The following is a 15853-nucleotide window of genomic DNA, read 5'->3' on the forward strand; positions in this document are numbered from 1 at the left end:
CCTCTAATTTTTTCCAAATGTTTTTTCAAATTTTTTTTTCAAATACTTTTACCTTGGAGTACTAGCTTTATAGTCAACCTCTCTGCTGCCTCTTTTTTCATAGTGTTGACCAGAGAACAGGTGGTGCTTTTATACTCATCTGGAGAATTAAGGGGCGAAAAGCCAAGTCCCAGGGGAATGGGGGACATTTTTGAGGAAACAATAGCATCCCTGACACAAGGACATACTATAAAGTTCGGGGCAAAAAGCTTATCCATTGCCGAGGGAAGCAGTTTGTTTTTTCACCTTCTCTTTGCCTTTCTCCACCATTTCCAAGGGTGTTTAGTTAGCGGTGACTAGCCCACTGCCTCCAAAAGGCCGGAATATCTAATTTTTATTCGACAGCAATAGCCCCCTATAGTCTCTTCTTGCCTTCTCTTTTGCATGCTTTTTCAATTCGTCACTCCTGGCAGAGAATCTATACATACATGACGATTTTCGTTGTAGTCTATCGCCATATGGACTAGGTTGCCTTATGGCGACCTTGACAGACACCAGGGTGGGAGACCCGGGGGAGGAGAGAGGCGGTCAGCTCTGTAAGAGAAATCTTCAGACCGCTGTGAGGAGGTGCTACAAGGAGGAGGAGACCACCGAGGCCCACTCAGCGTTCAGTTTTTAAAAAGATTGACGGGATGTGTACCAACTGTCTTTGCTCTAGCTTCTTGCGCGGTCTCGCGAGATACGAACGTCTATGCGGAGGGGGTGTCAAAGGCTCCGCTCCGAGTGGGGGATGGGAATATCTGTGGCGCAATCATTGCGCGAGATTGGGCCATGGTCGCCGGGGCTATGCTTGTATCTCGCGATATTTCAGTTGCTCCGTCTGGAACTGGAGGCAGCTTCTCGCGAGAGCCCGTGCTGAGAGCTCCGTGAGGCCCCGTGTGTTTGTGTGTGTGTATGTGTGTTGGTGGATGTGAGTACGGGGAAGCAGCGGCCGCCATTTCAGAGAGCTTGCCGAAGCTGTCGCAGGGGTGGATCCTGAGCTGCCGAAGCCGCCGTCCTGAACTTCCGCGCGGGCTCCTCTAATCCCATTGTTTCTTTTAGATTCGCTCGGGCCTATCCGCCCTCGGAGCCCGAAATTCGGGCTGGGCGGTACTGCGGCCTGGGCCTAGCGGCTTAACAGTAGCAACAGCGGCAGCAGCAGCAGCCCCCCCCCCCCCTTTCCGAATACAAGCACCCCAGGGGCCCGAAAGCCCGCACAGGTAAGGAGATGTAGCGGGCCTGTGTATTGTCAGAGCTTTTCAGAGGTTTGGGTTTTGTCTGGTTTGAGGGGCACTTCTTAGGCGGTCTTTCAGCACTGCGGGGTGGGGGGGTTGGCTCGAGAAATCGGCTGCATTTCGGCGACCGCGCCCTTATTTTCCGGTCGTTTCGATTTTGGGGTTTTTGGATGGCCGGGATCCCAGAGAGGCTTCGGTCGGATGGCGACCGGTCCCTTCGAGGCCTGGCCGGCCGCGACCTCCCAACATGGCGCCAGCCGAACGCTACCACGGCATACAACCCCTCCCAACCGAGGGAGTTTCCCTTTGCCCCTAAAATGGCAGCGCGGGTTTTGCGCGGAAAAGAGGCGGTCTTCACTCACGGCGCGCGGGTTCTGTTTTTAGAGTTAATTGTGGGCCTTTTTTTTTTCTTACCGTACATTTAATGTATTTCCGTGTGTTCAGTCTTGGAGACATTTCAGATTTAATTACCAAGCCTGGTTAAGTGCATCGTGCCACTTTACTCACTCGAGGGCTTTTTGAAGGTTTTTCTGAAGTTTGGGGAGTTTGTCGGGTAAGGAGATTGAGCGCAGTTGAAAATGTTCACTCACTTGAATTACCTTTCTTATTTTCTAGGCGATTAGAGAAAATGGCAGACGATATTGATATTGAAGCAATGCTTGAGGCTCCTTACAAGAAGGTGAGAAAAAACATGTCGGTGAGGTTTATATATTTCTTAATTTAGCATTATCACGAAACTACTGCTGAAATGTAAACTAACATCCCCGGAGCCCTCTTGATTTATCTTATCAGAGATGCATTACGTGTAACTTACAAAAGTAAATATATGCTATTGATGTAATAATATTGTGCAGTAGTTTCACTTCAGCGTGATGAATAAATGCCCATCTATCTCTCTTTGTAGACTTGCCTAACGATATCTCACCTCTACTCCCATGAATTCACCTTTGATTCCAGTGTGAACTGTCAATCATAAGGTAGTAATTGAGTGACTTATCGCTGTACCGTGGTCCCCTAGGTAAAATGACTCAACTAAGAATTACCAGCTCCAGTTTGGTATAGCAAAAAGGTGAATGTAGTGGTTTGGGAAAATAGCAGGGGTCCAAGAATAACAAAGTATAACCAGTCTATGGCAAGCAAATCTTTAAGTTTTACAAGAAGAAATGGGTGAGATTTAAATTTTTTTTCTATATATATATGACTGGTGATAGTAAATACTGAAACAGGCAGGTGATGATCTGCTCAGTTAAAAATTACTGAAATTCTTGGATCCCTGAATAGAAAAAAATTTTTTAAAGCAAAGGAGCCAGTATCACAACTTAAGAGTCACTTGATGACTTTTACTGTGCTCCATATTGTTTTATTTTTACTTAGTCCCTGCCATAATATTTCACACTAAAAGCTACAGAGGAATTATTTTGGCTAGTAGTATAGTCTGACCCATTTCAGTATCACAGTAAAAGTAAAGTGTCTTTTCATTCTTTCACCAGTTGGTGGTGAAAATAGCAGTATGCATGCATTATCACTGGTGTCGCAAACTGTAAGCTTTGTAAGTTAGCACTTCTATAACTGATGTGATCAAACTTTAAAAAATAAACATTGCGCTAAACCTTTTAAAATAATACATCTGTTTTGGAGTGTATAGCACGACCATGTGGTACCAGTTTGGATGAATTCTTTCTAGCTTTAAATAGTGTATGTAGTTTTATAATGCTTAGACTCTTGAAGAACTACTTTCTGTTTTAATGTTAAGATTCTTGTGTCTTAGTTTAACATGGATGTAATTCCATGTAAACAGGTATGGAAGTAGGAAATGTTTAGGTTGGACTGGTGGATTATTAATTGACTTTCTTGGGTTCTTGGGAGTCAACATTACTAAAGCAGTGTGAATCCCTGTTTGCTTCAGGGCGAGATGTGTGACAGAGGTGGCATCAAGCTCTTACAGTCCCAACCCTCCAACGGAAATGGGCGAAGATCTCAGGAATGGCATCGGTCACAGGAAATCGATAGTGGCTGGCTGCTAGCATGGCCACTTGGGGCTTAGGCAGAAATAGAGCCATGGTACTGACCAAAGGGACCATAGCACATGGAATAAAACTCAAAACGACTTCATTCATGTTTTTTAGAAATTCTATTTAACCACTTCAACAACTGTAAATGTGGATAACTTAATATCTAACTATATAAGAAAGTAAAATTTAACATGTTAATATGCATTTTTATTTTTGTATCTTGATGACTTAATTGTAAGCAACAAAGTGGTTAAACACGTACCCATCTAAATTTTTTTATAGCCTTCCATGTTAAACTATAAACAAGTAATTAGTTTTAAAATTGTTTTGTATTTTCTTATTCCTATTCCCTTTACCCTTTGACAACTTGAAATGTTACCACTTCGTCCTCATGATGTTCTTCTATCAACCCTGCTTAGGATGAGAACAAGTTGAGCAGTGCTAACGGCCATGAAGAACGTAGCAAAAAGTAAGTTATAAGTAGGGACCTGGGGTGGGGGGACCTTTATATGATTGAGATCTTAAGTTGTGTTCCTGTGGCTGTAGCATCAAACAAAGTTCTCTTCAGAAGCTTTTTCTTGTCTCTCTTAGAGAAGTCGTTCTTTATCTTCTGAAGGGATGAGAAACTATTTGAGAGTATGAGACTATGGATTCTTTCCCTAGATTTCAGGGTATAGTTTCAGGGATCTTTTGGACACCTTCCCCTCCAAGTCTATTCACGACAATCTGGATAAGAGTTCCTGTATTAGAGTTTGTCTTTGTCTTAAATTTATAAACTTGGGCTTAATATTTTGGTGGTGTACCCATAAAACTTCCATATCCACTGAAGATGGGTTAGGAAGAAGAAAAGGTAACAAATAACCGGCCTGTGGAAAACATTGTTTGCTTTAAAGGAGTCAGAGCTGTGAATTATTTATGCATCTTGCCGCTTAAAGGCCCTTTTTTGTAGCAACATTATAGCATACTTAAGTACTTTTTAGGTGCCTTTTACATGGCTTTTGTTGCTTAAGCTTTTAAAACTTTATTACTTGAATGGTGAAAATGGAGTGTTTAAAAAAGTGCATATTAATGCAATTTACTGTGTTAAATGAGTAACCTGTAATAGTAACTCAGTGCTATAGACTAGTATAGAATACAGTATATGATGTTTCAATGACAGCATAAACCAGAACCACTTTATAAAGTTGGATCCTATTTTTGGAGTATTCTTTCTGCTCTAAAAATTAGTGACTCTTAACATCACGTGGTCATGTTATAAGCTTCAAGTTGTTTCAGTAGCCTATTTTGTGATGTCATTAATTTGTAATGTACATGACTCCATCTAATGGAAAACAACAACAAAATGATAACATAGTCCCTTCCTTCATTTTCTGGCTCTTTTCCTAATAAGAGCTCAAAATACTTCATAATACACTACCTCAAATTCCTCACAACAACTTTTATTAGGTAGGTTGATAGAATTTCACAAAAGAGATGAGAAGATTCTTAAATTGGATAATGTAGGCTGTTACGCTGATTATTTTGTTCTTAATAATTCCCGTAAAAAATGTAACGGATTTAAAATGATGCAGTTTGCAGAAAATGTCTTTTTTTTTTTTTTTTTGGTTCAAAGTTGGGTAGAGGGTCTGTTATAATCACAACAGATTGTGGGAATTAATCATATCGGGTTTAGTCTTGAATTGTTAGGATTAAGGCAATCAGCCAATTATTGCATTGTTTAATGTCACCTGGTTTTAGACGTTATCCCAAAGTAACAGCTTCCTAATGAATGGTTTTAATTCCCAGTTTGTAATGAAAACCTAGAAAGGACTATCCACATAAATTGAAATTATCCAATCTAGGTATCAGGCCTATTGGGTAGGTAAAGATCTTACCCTGAGTGCCAAAAGGATGAGGACATGCACTTCGGTCACAGTTTTCTTTGTTTGACCATTCTCAGATGTCACTCCTTGCTACTAACTTGATCTCCAGTTCATATTTGTTTTCATTGTGCATCTAAGCTCATTAAGGCTACCAAGCTTTTACAGGAAATTCAGCATCACGGTCTCCATGACTGATGCTTTGTGGCCTTTATTTATTGTAGAGTCTTGTGACACTGAATAGAAGAATGGATAATTTTCTTTGATTGGCTGTAGGGTAGCCAATATAAAGGAACGTCCGTTTGAAATATCCCAACTACCACCTAGTATCGTTTTAAATGTACAAATTGTTTGTCATATTTCTCATTCTCTGTTAAAGCTGCTTAAATAAATGGCTTTTTAGTTCAATCAGGAACTTCTCACCCATTTCTCTAAAGGGAATTGAGCTTTCAAATTTATTTTAAAGTTATGTAGAAATAAATTTTCATATTTAAATTTAGATAAAATGTAAAATGACAGTGTTTTGCGCATTAGTGTTCTGCATATATTCTTCTGAAGGAAAGTGCCAAGTTGCATTTTTTATCCTAAAACTTCATTGTCTTAAAAACAGTTGAGCGTTGGGATAAAGTTTTAAGAAAAAATGTACAACCTGAGGCATTGAAAGTTGACCGACTAGTAAATGTTTTCTTTCAAAAAATAGTTCTGATTCTCAATACCTACACTCAGTTGTATTCTGGTAGTAGTAGAAGGAACTAAGTTTAATATAAATTGGTTATCAGTTAGCCTACTTTCTGAAGAGCTATACCCCTGAGTTTGGCAAGAACTCAAAGTACACCTTTTAAATATCTGAGCTTGCCTTCATGGGAATATTATTTGTTAGTGTAACCATTTTCGGAAAGTCTAAAGTAGCATCCATTCAGTTAAGCTCTTTAGGAATTACTCAAAAGGATAACAATAAAATGACACAGTTGAAATATATTGGCTACTGTGTGTGGATTATCTATAAATTTTGGAATAAATGACTTTTCTATTTTTTTTCTTATTTTCCAGAGTACTTTGCATTTAAATTTTAGATCTTCTTACATGGAAGAGGTCAAATCCAGTTATAGCAAAACACCTTTACAGCAGAGGCCATATAACCAAAAAGTCCAAAGGCCCAGCCCAGTGGACCATTTACTTCAATGATGTTCAGTACAAAATTCCACTGCCACTAAAGACTTTGGAAAGTCCCTTTTAAGTTGTAACAGGATTTGACTATTAGTGTGGATTTTGATAACCCTTCTTTAGTTAACTTAATGTTCTTTCAAGCTGCAATTTGTTATAGAGAAGTATATTGCTTTCTTAATTTTTTGTCTGGGCTTTTATGAAGAGGATCATGCTTCTGAATGTCTTAGTATGTTGCTGTCTTTTTACCTGTCTGGGGTTGCCTTCAGATGTGGGTGGGGACTCATTTGTAAAAAGTTCCAGGAAGACTTTTAGTTGAAGTTAGCTCTCCAATTTTCCAGTCCTTTCCTTTGGCAGAATAAGTTTTGGGCCTAAAAAGACATAGATGGGAGGTTGGCTGCCTCTCTGCTGTGGACCGTCTATGAGCAGAGCAATACTTTACTTGTCTGTCCTTTTTGTGGGGGATGGAGTTACTTTTTACTTTGTCCCCTGATTGATTATATGTAGGACTTTTGATGATAGCTATCTCACAGAATTCTTAGGCTAAGACAGTGTGAGGTGTTGCAGGCAACAAAGTTGGAATGTAATCTGTTGCCCTTTTGGGCATTGCTTTGATGACTTCTATATAAATAATGAGTGTAGCCTAATTTTCTGTCATGTGCTACCTAGCATATACATTTCTGACAGTCAGGTGGATTATCTTGAAATTTTAGACAAAGTTTCTGCCTCCTTGGAAAGCTCTACATCTCCTTGTGATTGGAGTGTGGGTTTCAAGATTCCAGAAGGTGGGTGTCTTCATTTTCTATTTTCAATGCACTCTAAGATGACCTGCTTACAGGTTCTCTGAGGCAGACTTCAATTGCTCTTATGCTAACTTTGCTTTGATAAGGACTAAACAGTTTAATTAAATTTTCCAAATGATGTAGAATTGTCAAAATGTTTAATTATCTTTTTAGCCACTACAAATTGACATTTTAGCGGAATAAGTTTATTTTTAAATGTCTTTGAAATTATACTGAAATATCTGAAGGCACCTCTAAAATTTGGGTGATGACAAAGAGGTACAGATGGTAAGATTTAATTACAAAATGAACGGGTGGTATACTGTGAAGAATACAGAAATGAACAGAAAGATATGACTGACTGGCTTTTTTACCTTTCAGAGTTTGAGATTTTATAAAGATTGATTAAAGGTGTTGATCCTTGTTTTTGATTGTACCCCCACAGGCTTGTATAAACTGGCATGCTCCATTTTCTGGTGTATTCATTATAACTTTAAATAGAACATATCCAAAAAGGTCACAAAAGTCTAGGTGTGTCAGAATACATTTTATTGCATTAGTTGAATTGTTCTTTGTCAATACTTGTAAGTTTGCCCATGAAAACCAAAGTATTGATGCTTGTATGGCCCTTTGAAGTAGAAAATATTCATATGTGTAAATAGGGTCAAAATTGGCTCACGTAAAGGAAGTTAAAGTGTTTTTAATAATTTTTATGTATGACCCATTGTTACTTAATATTTTATTGTAACTTTTATTTTATTACTGTATCTAGTGGATTACAGTAATACTCTGTTGGCCAGTTACATGTTGGTCAAAGTTGATTTAAAAGTTCAGGTTTCAACAAATGATTTCCTTGTTAAAGCTGTACCTGACTCTCAGGAGCAATCATTAGAGTTCCTGCTCTCAACTGATTGTCAGCTGACTTCTGATTTTCAGTAGTAGAAGACAAATGCCTTACCTAGGAATTATTTTTTCCATAAGTATGATTATGTATCATTGTATAATAGTAAAAATAGCAAGATAAATTTACAGAAAGATAAAGATTTCTGACCATAAGAGGAAGTATATTTGGGCAGTTTCTCAAACCAGCAAGATAATGGTAATTTTTTTTCTTCTCAGGAGGAAAAAAAGCAAGAGCAGAAGTCGTAGTCATGAACGGAAAAGAAGCAAAAGTAAGGAACGGAAACGAAGTAGAGATAGAGAAAGGAAAAAGAGCAAAAGCCGTGAAAGGAAGCGAAGTAGGAGCAAAGAAAGGAGGCGGAGCCGCTCAAGAAGTCGAGATCGCAGATTCAGAGGCCGCTACAGAAGTCCTTAGTATGTAACTATAATTTGATGATTTTGGTTTGAGAGTCATTCTCTAGGTATCCAGAAAACAATTTAACCTGAGTAATGTACATTATAAAATTTTGTTTTTCAATATGTCTAGTTAAGCATTATTAAATAAGGATATTGGCATTGAAAAGACATAGAAAAACAGCACATGGACCAATACATAACTTTTGTTTTACTAGGCATACGGATTATTTTCTGTTACTCTATTCAAAATATTTTAACAGTATGCCAATCCAAACTAGTCCAAAGCACTAGAGTGCTTAAAAGACTTGATACTGTAGTGCCAAAATTTGAAAGCTTAAAGGTATGTGAGCTATTTCAAATACTCTTTGCTGAACATGAATTTATTTAAAATTTTAAAGCTCAAATAGATAAATTACTAATACATATGATCAGTCAGATATGTAATTATGAATTTTGTCTGGCTGTTTTCAGCTGAAATGACAGATCCTTTGTGAATCTGGTGCATGCTCCTTGATAATGATGAATTTGGGGGCTCATCACATTGTATTCAAGGTTTTTAAAATTAGTAAAACACTCAAAGTGCTTTGAAATCCCTATGGAAATTTGATTGTAGTTTAACAAGTTGGAAACATGGTTTATTATAGTCATTTAAAAAGCTATGTTAATAAGTTTAGAAGGAATCTACCTACAACTCTTAACACAAGGATTGAATCTAGCAGTCCTTAGCCCTTTACCTTTATTCTTTTGTCTTAATGAATATACTACTGTAAACTGGGGGGGGGGAGTGTATTAAAATAAGCACTCCTAAATTGAAGGGGTGGAGATAGAATTGAAAGACAAAGACGTGAATAAGAGTTTTGACTCTTTGACTTGGACAAGTTAACACTCTAAGCATTAGTTTTCTCATTTTTTAAGAAAGGTAACAACTGACAGATGAACTTTAATGAGTATTGAATTGACAAGAGAATGAAAATAAAGGATGCACAATACTTAACTGATATTCATGAAATGTTTGGGTATTATTTGAAGCCATTAAAGTTAGTAACATTTTGGGTTCTGATTCTGGCTCTTTAACCTTTAAAATAAAAAGGATTGAACTCCTTGTTCTCGAGTTCTTCCTAGCTGCTTATTTCACAAACATTTAAGAGCTGAAAGAGTACCACATGTTTTAATTCCGAATGATTCTTTCTTGGTCAAATTTATTAAGATTTACCATATTTGTTTTTATCAGAATTAAATAGGGGGGAAAGGGATTACCTTAATAAATTCTGTGTATTATGTATCTGTTTTAGTAATGAATATTTGAAGTCGGCCTATAACCCTGGTCTGACTTAAAAAATGATTTAGTTCTTATGTCTGGCTTCATGCGATCTTTAATTTAGTCAGTAAATTTATATTTTTAACTATGACTGTTAGTTTGAATTGTGAAGGACCCATTTAATATAAAATTTTATTTGGAGCTGCTTGGGTGTTTCAGGTATGCCTAGAGTTCATGAAAATGAGTCCAAATGTGGATAACATACCACTAGGTACTTCGATTTTGCTACCCTTCTTGAAAAGGAGAGTAGGATGAGCACTAAGGGACATATGACTTGTCCCTTTAAGTTAATTTGGTCTTTCAAAATTAAAAAAAAGGCCCTAAAACTATAAGGCCTTTTTAGAATTCAGAATGAAACTGGATCTTAAAATAATTTTATGATCTCTTTTGAAAACATTGCTTTATTAGGTCAAGTTCACATAATTTTTTTTGAAATACTAATGAACTTCACATCTTTACTGTGGAATATTTTGTCACAAAGAAGTGAAGTATGACACAAACTGCTTTCATGCAGTCTCTGAGATTTACTGTTAAATGGAAAAGTTGGAGTTTAGTCCCTCTAATTTTTTTCTCAAACGAGAAACGTATTTATCAATTTTGTGCATATATACATATAAATACATAAATTCCTGGGAACGGATCTGCAAAGATTCATACAAAATTGTTAACTGTAGCTACTCCTTGTAAATAAGATTTATTTTCATTAAAAAAAAAAAGCCTCAGGAATGTATTCATAAATGTGTAATTAAGAAAAAACGGTAGACTGAAAATGATAGAATTTTCAGAATCTGAAAAATATTGAGGCTGTAACCTTGTTCTTGGCACCTCTCAGTGGTCCAGGATGGATAACTATAAGCAGTTGCCTGGGATAAAGTTAAGGAAAAAAAGTCTCTTATTTCCTCTTCATAATTGAGGTGGAAAAAAAAATCAGCCTAAACAATGTTAAACTTGCTGGAGAGCGCATGAACGCGATCTTAGCAAGACCCTAACCCTGTAACTAGTGTAATTTTGTGTTTCCTTTTTAGCTCCGGACCAAAATTTAACAGTGCCATCCGAGGAAAGATTGGGTTGCCTCATAGCATCAAATTAAGGTTTTTAAACATACTTCTGAATTGTTTAAATTGTTTTTCAAGGAACTAATGTGGTGTACTTGTTTGGGTAATTTCTGAAACTTTTTAACTTTGCAGCAGACGACGTTCCCGAAGCAAAAGTCCATTCAGAAAAGACAAGAGCCCTGTGAGGTAGCTGTTGTCCCTATTTTTTTTCCTTTGGCACTTTCAGCTTTTATAAAGCTTTTGCAACTTATGCTGCTAATAAATTTATTAACATTTAATAGTTTGGACTATGTTAAATCAGTGTGGTTGTGTAAGTTTTCATTTTAGTTTCCTATAAGAATGGAGCAGTAATTACAATTTTAAGATACAAGGTGGTATTACATGTGCTCTTAAAACCCTTTTAAATAAAAGTTAGTGGTAACTATAGAAACTTGAAATAGACTTGCCTCTGCTTATCTTTGGAATTAATAAATTTTGAGTTACTAAAATTGCCTCATGGGAACTTGGTTGTAACAAACATGAGTTTCACTAATCTGACTCTCTTTACTGACATAAAGTAATTTCCAAAGTCTTAACCAAGTTGACTTCTTTCTGAGTAGTAGTAATCTTACGTTTGTGAGTTACTTTCTTCTTAAATGAATATGAGACTTTCTTGTGAAGTCTATCATTTATTTTCATTCAAGGAAAATTTTGAGAAATGGCAGCACTGATACCTTTCTGGCTTCCCTTAAAGGGCACCTTTTAACTTAGAATTCATTGTTTGTTATATTTGTTAGGGTATATTCTAATTCTAGGATTTGATGAAAACCTTAATGATTTTAAAGGCTCTTTTTGTACCTACTGAGCTTTTTTTTAAAACTCTTTAATACTTACTCTTGTAAGAAAATCCCCTTTGGGGGCACCTGGGTGGCTCAGTGGGTTAAAGCCTCTGCCTTCGGCTCAGGTCATGATCTCAGGGTCCTGGGATTGAGCCCCACATCGGGCTCTCTGCTCAGCAGGGAGCCTGCTTCCTCCTCTTTCTCTGCCGGCTTCTCTGCCTACTTGTGATCTCCCTCTACCAAATAAATAAATAAAATCTTTAAAAAAAAATCCCCTTTTCTCATTTTCTGGATGTAGTTTAGCTTTGTACCTCTTTTATAGTTTAAAATTACTTATTAATTTACCAAAGAAATGTACCAGAATTTTGTAGGTGGAATACTTCAAAAGTACCTTCTTGAAAATGTCCAGAATGTGGATAAGAGCATGTTTGTGCTTTTATCTTTAGCGATTCACTTAGAACCTTAACCTTTAGTGATATTTTATAATAAGTAACGTTAATAGGCACTTCTGTTTTTTTTCCTTGAAATTCATATAATTTGATCTCTTGTGCTCTTTTACTTGGGCACTTTAATTTCCTCCATACAGTCAGAAGTGCTCTTGATTGTCAAGGCTATCTGTAAAAATGAATAAACTGAATTCTACTACTTGTATTTATTTAACTTCCTGCTTTTCATATTTGGTTTGTATATGGGTATGGTTTCTGTATTTTATAACCATCAAGAAACATTGCTTTGGGGGTGCCTGGGTCGTTCAGTGGGTTAAGCCTCTGCCTTTGGCTCAGGTCATGATCTCAGGGTCCTGGGATCAAGCACTGCATCTGGCTCTCTGCTCAGCAGGGAACCTCCTTCTCCCTCTTTCTCTGCCTGCCTCTCTGCCTGCTTGTGATCTGTCAAATAAATAAAATCTTTAAAAAACAATTAAAAAGAAACATTGCTTTGTATACTGGATTTATAGAGTCTTAGAAGACTGATGCGAATAGGGGCACCTGGGTGGCTCCGTTGTTAAGCTTCTGCCTTCGGCTCAGGTCATGATCCCAGGGTGCTGGGATCAAGCCCCCTCCTTGGGCTCCCTGCTCTGAGGGAAGCCTGCTTCTCGCTCTCCCAGTACCTCTGCTTGTGTTGTTCTCTTGCGGTGTCTCTCTCTCTCAAATAAATAAAATCTTTAAAAAAAAAAAAGACTGATAGAATAAGCAACCAGGTCATGATTCTATATATCTATCTCAATTTGTTAAATAAAAACTCAGGGGAAAAATCAGAATAGAATAGTTCTTATCATCTCAGGTTAGTCGTTTATGATTGTCAAACTTCATTTCACTTCATGGTTTTATGGTTTTGGACCATTCTGACGTTGTAGCTAGTAAGTGGTTAAGAGACTATTCTTAAGTTCTAAGGCTTTGGATTGGTCTTTTACTAATCTGGAGACATACCATTTGTAAGACTTGAGATCCAATGGACTTCTGTTCTGATGTCATGTAAGATGCTAGCAGAAGAAACATTAGTAGTTATCTTGTTGAAGGAATTGAGTCACATTGAATTATTTTATGGATATTTTGTATAAATCTTAGTGAAAATGTGCTTGCAAGGGACACCTGGGTGCCTCCAGTTGTTTCTCCCTCTCAGGTTGTGATCCCACCTCCTCAGTTGGGGGTGGAGAGTCTGCTCCCTCCCTCTGCCTCTTACCCTGCTTGTGCATGCTCTCTCTCTCTCCCCCTCACTCTCAAATAAATAAAATCTTAAAAGAAGAAAATGGGCTTGGGAATAATGACTAGCTACTTGCAAATTTTATTCTGTTCATTGAAAATCATAAGGTTATTTTTAGAATAATTTATAAAATGCATTGTTTTTTAATTCCTGTTAGGGAACCTATTGATAATCTAACTCCTGAAGAAAGAGATGCAAGGACAGTTTTCTGCATGCAGCTGGCAGCAAGAATTCGGCCAAGGGATTTGGAAGAGTTTTTCTCTACAGTAGGAAAGGTAAGTTTTTAGTCTGTTTAGGGAGGTTGAATAAATAGGAATTGTGAACAAAATTTAGTAATTGTCAGTATGTTAGGTTAAATTAGAGAATATTTAAACACCGAATCTTTTAATTTAGTAGAATTCAGTTAGGGAAACTTTTGGGGAACATTTCTATTTTGCCTCCATTGGAATTTGATAATGTTGGAATTAATAACTTATCACACATTGATCAAAAGTAGAAAAAAGAAGAAGTGGACTGACATGTTCCCTTAGTTAAAACATTGAAGGGCACCTGGCTAGTTCATTTGGAACATAAAACTCTTAATCTCTGGTCGCAAGTTCATGCCCCACTGTGGATGTAGAGATTACTTAAAAGTAAATTTAAACCATATGATACGTAAAAAAAAATTTTTTTTTAATGGTTTACAGTGGACTGTTGAATAAACAGAAGCTTATGTTAAGTGTGTGTTTTGTTTTTAGGTTCGAGATGTGAGAATGATTTCTGATAGAAATTCAAGACGTTCCAAAGGAATTGCATATGTGGAGTTTGTTGATGTTAGCTCAGTGCCTCTAGCAATAGGATTAACTGGCCAACGTGTTTTAGGAGTGCCAATCATAGTACAAGCATCACAGGTAATCATTTGCTTGGTTAGGAATTTGATTAACGATCGTGCTAAAAACCTGCTGTTGCTTAGTATTACAGTGTCTTGCATAATCATTAATTGTTTGAGTTAGATGTTTTCAGAACAGCTTTTTTTCCCTTAAACTTTGTTTTGGTTACTTTGATAATCGTATATTCTCAACAACATCCTGTTCTAAGGTTTAAATATCTATTTCATGAAAAAGACGTGAGAACATGGTGTAGACTTTTTGATTTGTGATAATTTATTAGTTGGGGATAAAAGAACATTTAAAAACACGTTTACCTTTTATTTCAAATGGAATGATTTTGACTTTTTTTTTTTTTTTAAAGATTTTATTTATTTATTTGACAGACAGATCACGAGGCAGGCAGAGAGAGAAGGGAGGAAGCAGGCTCCCTGCTCAGCAGAGAGCCCGATGCGGGGCTCGATCCCAGGACGCTGGGATCATGACCTGAGCCGAAGGCAGCGGCTTTAACCCACTGAGCCACCCAGGCGCCCCTGATTTTGACATTTTTAATAAATTAAGTATTTTCAGTGTTTAATACACACTTGTATGAGATTTTGCAAAACGTTGAGTAGTTTGAGCAGCTTTTATTTCTACCATTTTTTGAGGGTAAAATGTTTTAAACTAATCTTGTGAATGTTTCTGTTTAAAATTTCTTTTGTTTAATTCCTCTTTGCTGGTACTTTATAGTAATCCAGTATTGGCCTTCGGGAAATGAAATTAGCGTTAGTAACGTTAGTGCGTTTAAATGTGGAAAAACTGAGATGTATTGTTTTATTACATGAAAGCATTTGTAGGATGCCATGATTGATAATTTGTCACTGCTTGCTAGCTGTTTTTTTAATGGCGATTATAGGATTTAAAGAATATTTTCGAGCAACACATAATAAAATAGTCATTTTGATAGCTTTCCAGACCACTGAAATAAGTAATCTGTAACTCTTTAAATAATCTGTCATCATATTTTCATATTGTAAAGTTATGCACAAGCCTTGGAACCAGATCTGACTTGAAATTCCAGTTTTACTCACTGTTAATAAGCTGTATGTAACATTGGTCAAGTTCGTAGCTTTTGTCATATCTGAAAGATAATAGGTTCTGTTTAGTGTTTTAGAAGCACTTAATATTAGGTTATTTATAACAGGAAAATAATTGTTAGGAAATGGGAAAAATTAGTTCCTTGAATCATTTCCTGCGATGGAGGACAAATTTATTTGTTCATTTTTATTTATTTTAGATTATCTATTTGACACAGAGAGACACAGTGGGGGGGGGAACACAAGCAGGGGGAGTGGGAGAGGGAGAAGAGACTTCCCGCTGAGCAGGGAGCCCGATATGCAGCTTGATCCCAGGACCCTGGGATCATGACCCAAGCCAAAAGCAGAAGTTTTAACAACTGAGCCACCCAGGCGCCCCTGGAGAACAAATTAAATGGTGTGTAGATTGTCATGAAGAGGGCTAGAGTCCTCAGATTAAAATGAGGGTTTTTTTTTTTTTTTTAAGATTTTATTTATTTATTTGACAGAGATCACAAGTAGGCAGAGAGGCAGGCAGAGAGGGAGAAGGAAGCAGGCTCCCTGCTGAGCGGAACCCCCTCCCCCAATGTGGGGCTCGATCCCAGGACCCCGGGATCACGACCTGAGCCAAAGACAGAGGCTTTAACCCGCTGAGCCACCCGGGCGCCCCTAAA

The 15853-nt window shown here is 37.2% G+C and overlaps 1 protein-coding gene across 5 annotated transcripts in view; it reads left to right on the forward strand.

The window, feature by feature from the left end:
- The first annotated feature begins 762 nt into the window (after positions 1-762).
- The window catches only part of RBM39 (RNA binding motif protein 39), a 34228-nt gene continuing 19137 nt past the window's right edge, over positions 763-15853 (forward strand). For 2 of the 5 annotated variants that reach the window (XM_080813085.1, XM_080813086.1), the window contains exons 1-8: positions 763-1238; positions 1869-1932; positions 3685-3734; positions 8190-8384; positions 10710-10775; positions 10872-10925; positions 13416-13533; positions 13996-14148. In XM_080813085.1, coding sequence (XP_080669211.1) covers positions 1882-1932; positions 3685-3734; positions 8190-8384; positions 10710-10775; positions 10872-10925; positions 13416-13533; positions 13996-14148 — 687 coding nt within the window. In that variant the 5' untranslated portion in view covers positions 763-1238; positions 1869-1881. Of the gene's footprint in view, positions 1239-1868; positions 1933-2176; positions 2231-3684; positions 3735-8189; positions 8385-10709; positions 10776-10871; positions 10926-13415; positions 13534-13995; positions 14149-15853 lie in introns of those variants that run through there. The other 3 variants (XM_080813087.1, XM_080813088.1, XM_080813089.1) reach the window with 2 other exon arrangements.

The sequence above is a fragment of the Martes martes genome (genome assembly GCF_963455335.1).
Source record: "Martes martes genome assembly, chromosome: 9".
Taxonomy (NCBI): domain Eukaryota; kingdom Metazoa; phylum Chordata; class Mammalia; order Carnivora; family Mustelidae; genus Martes; species Martes martes.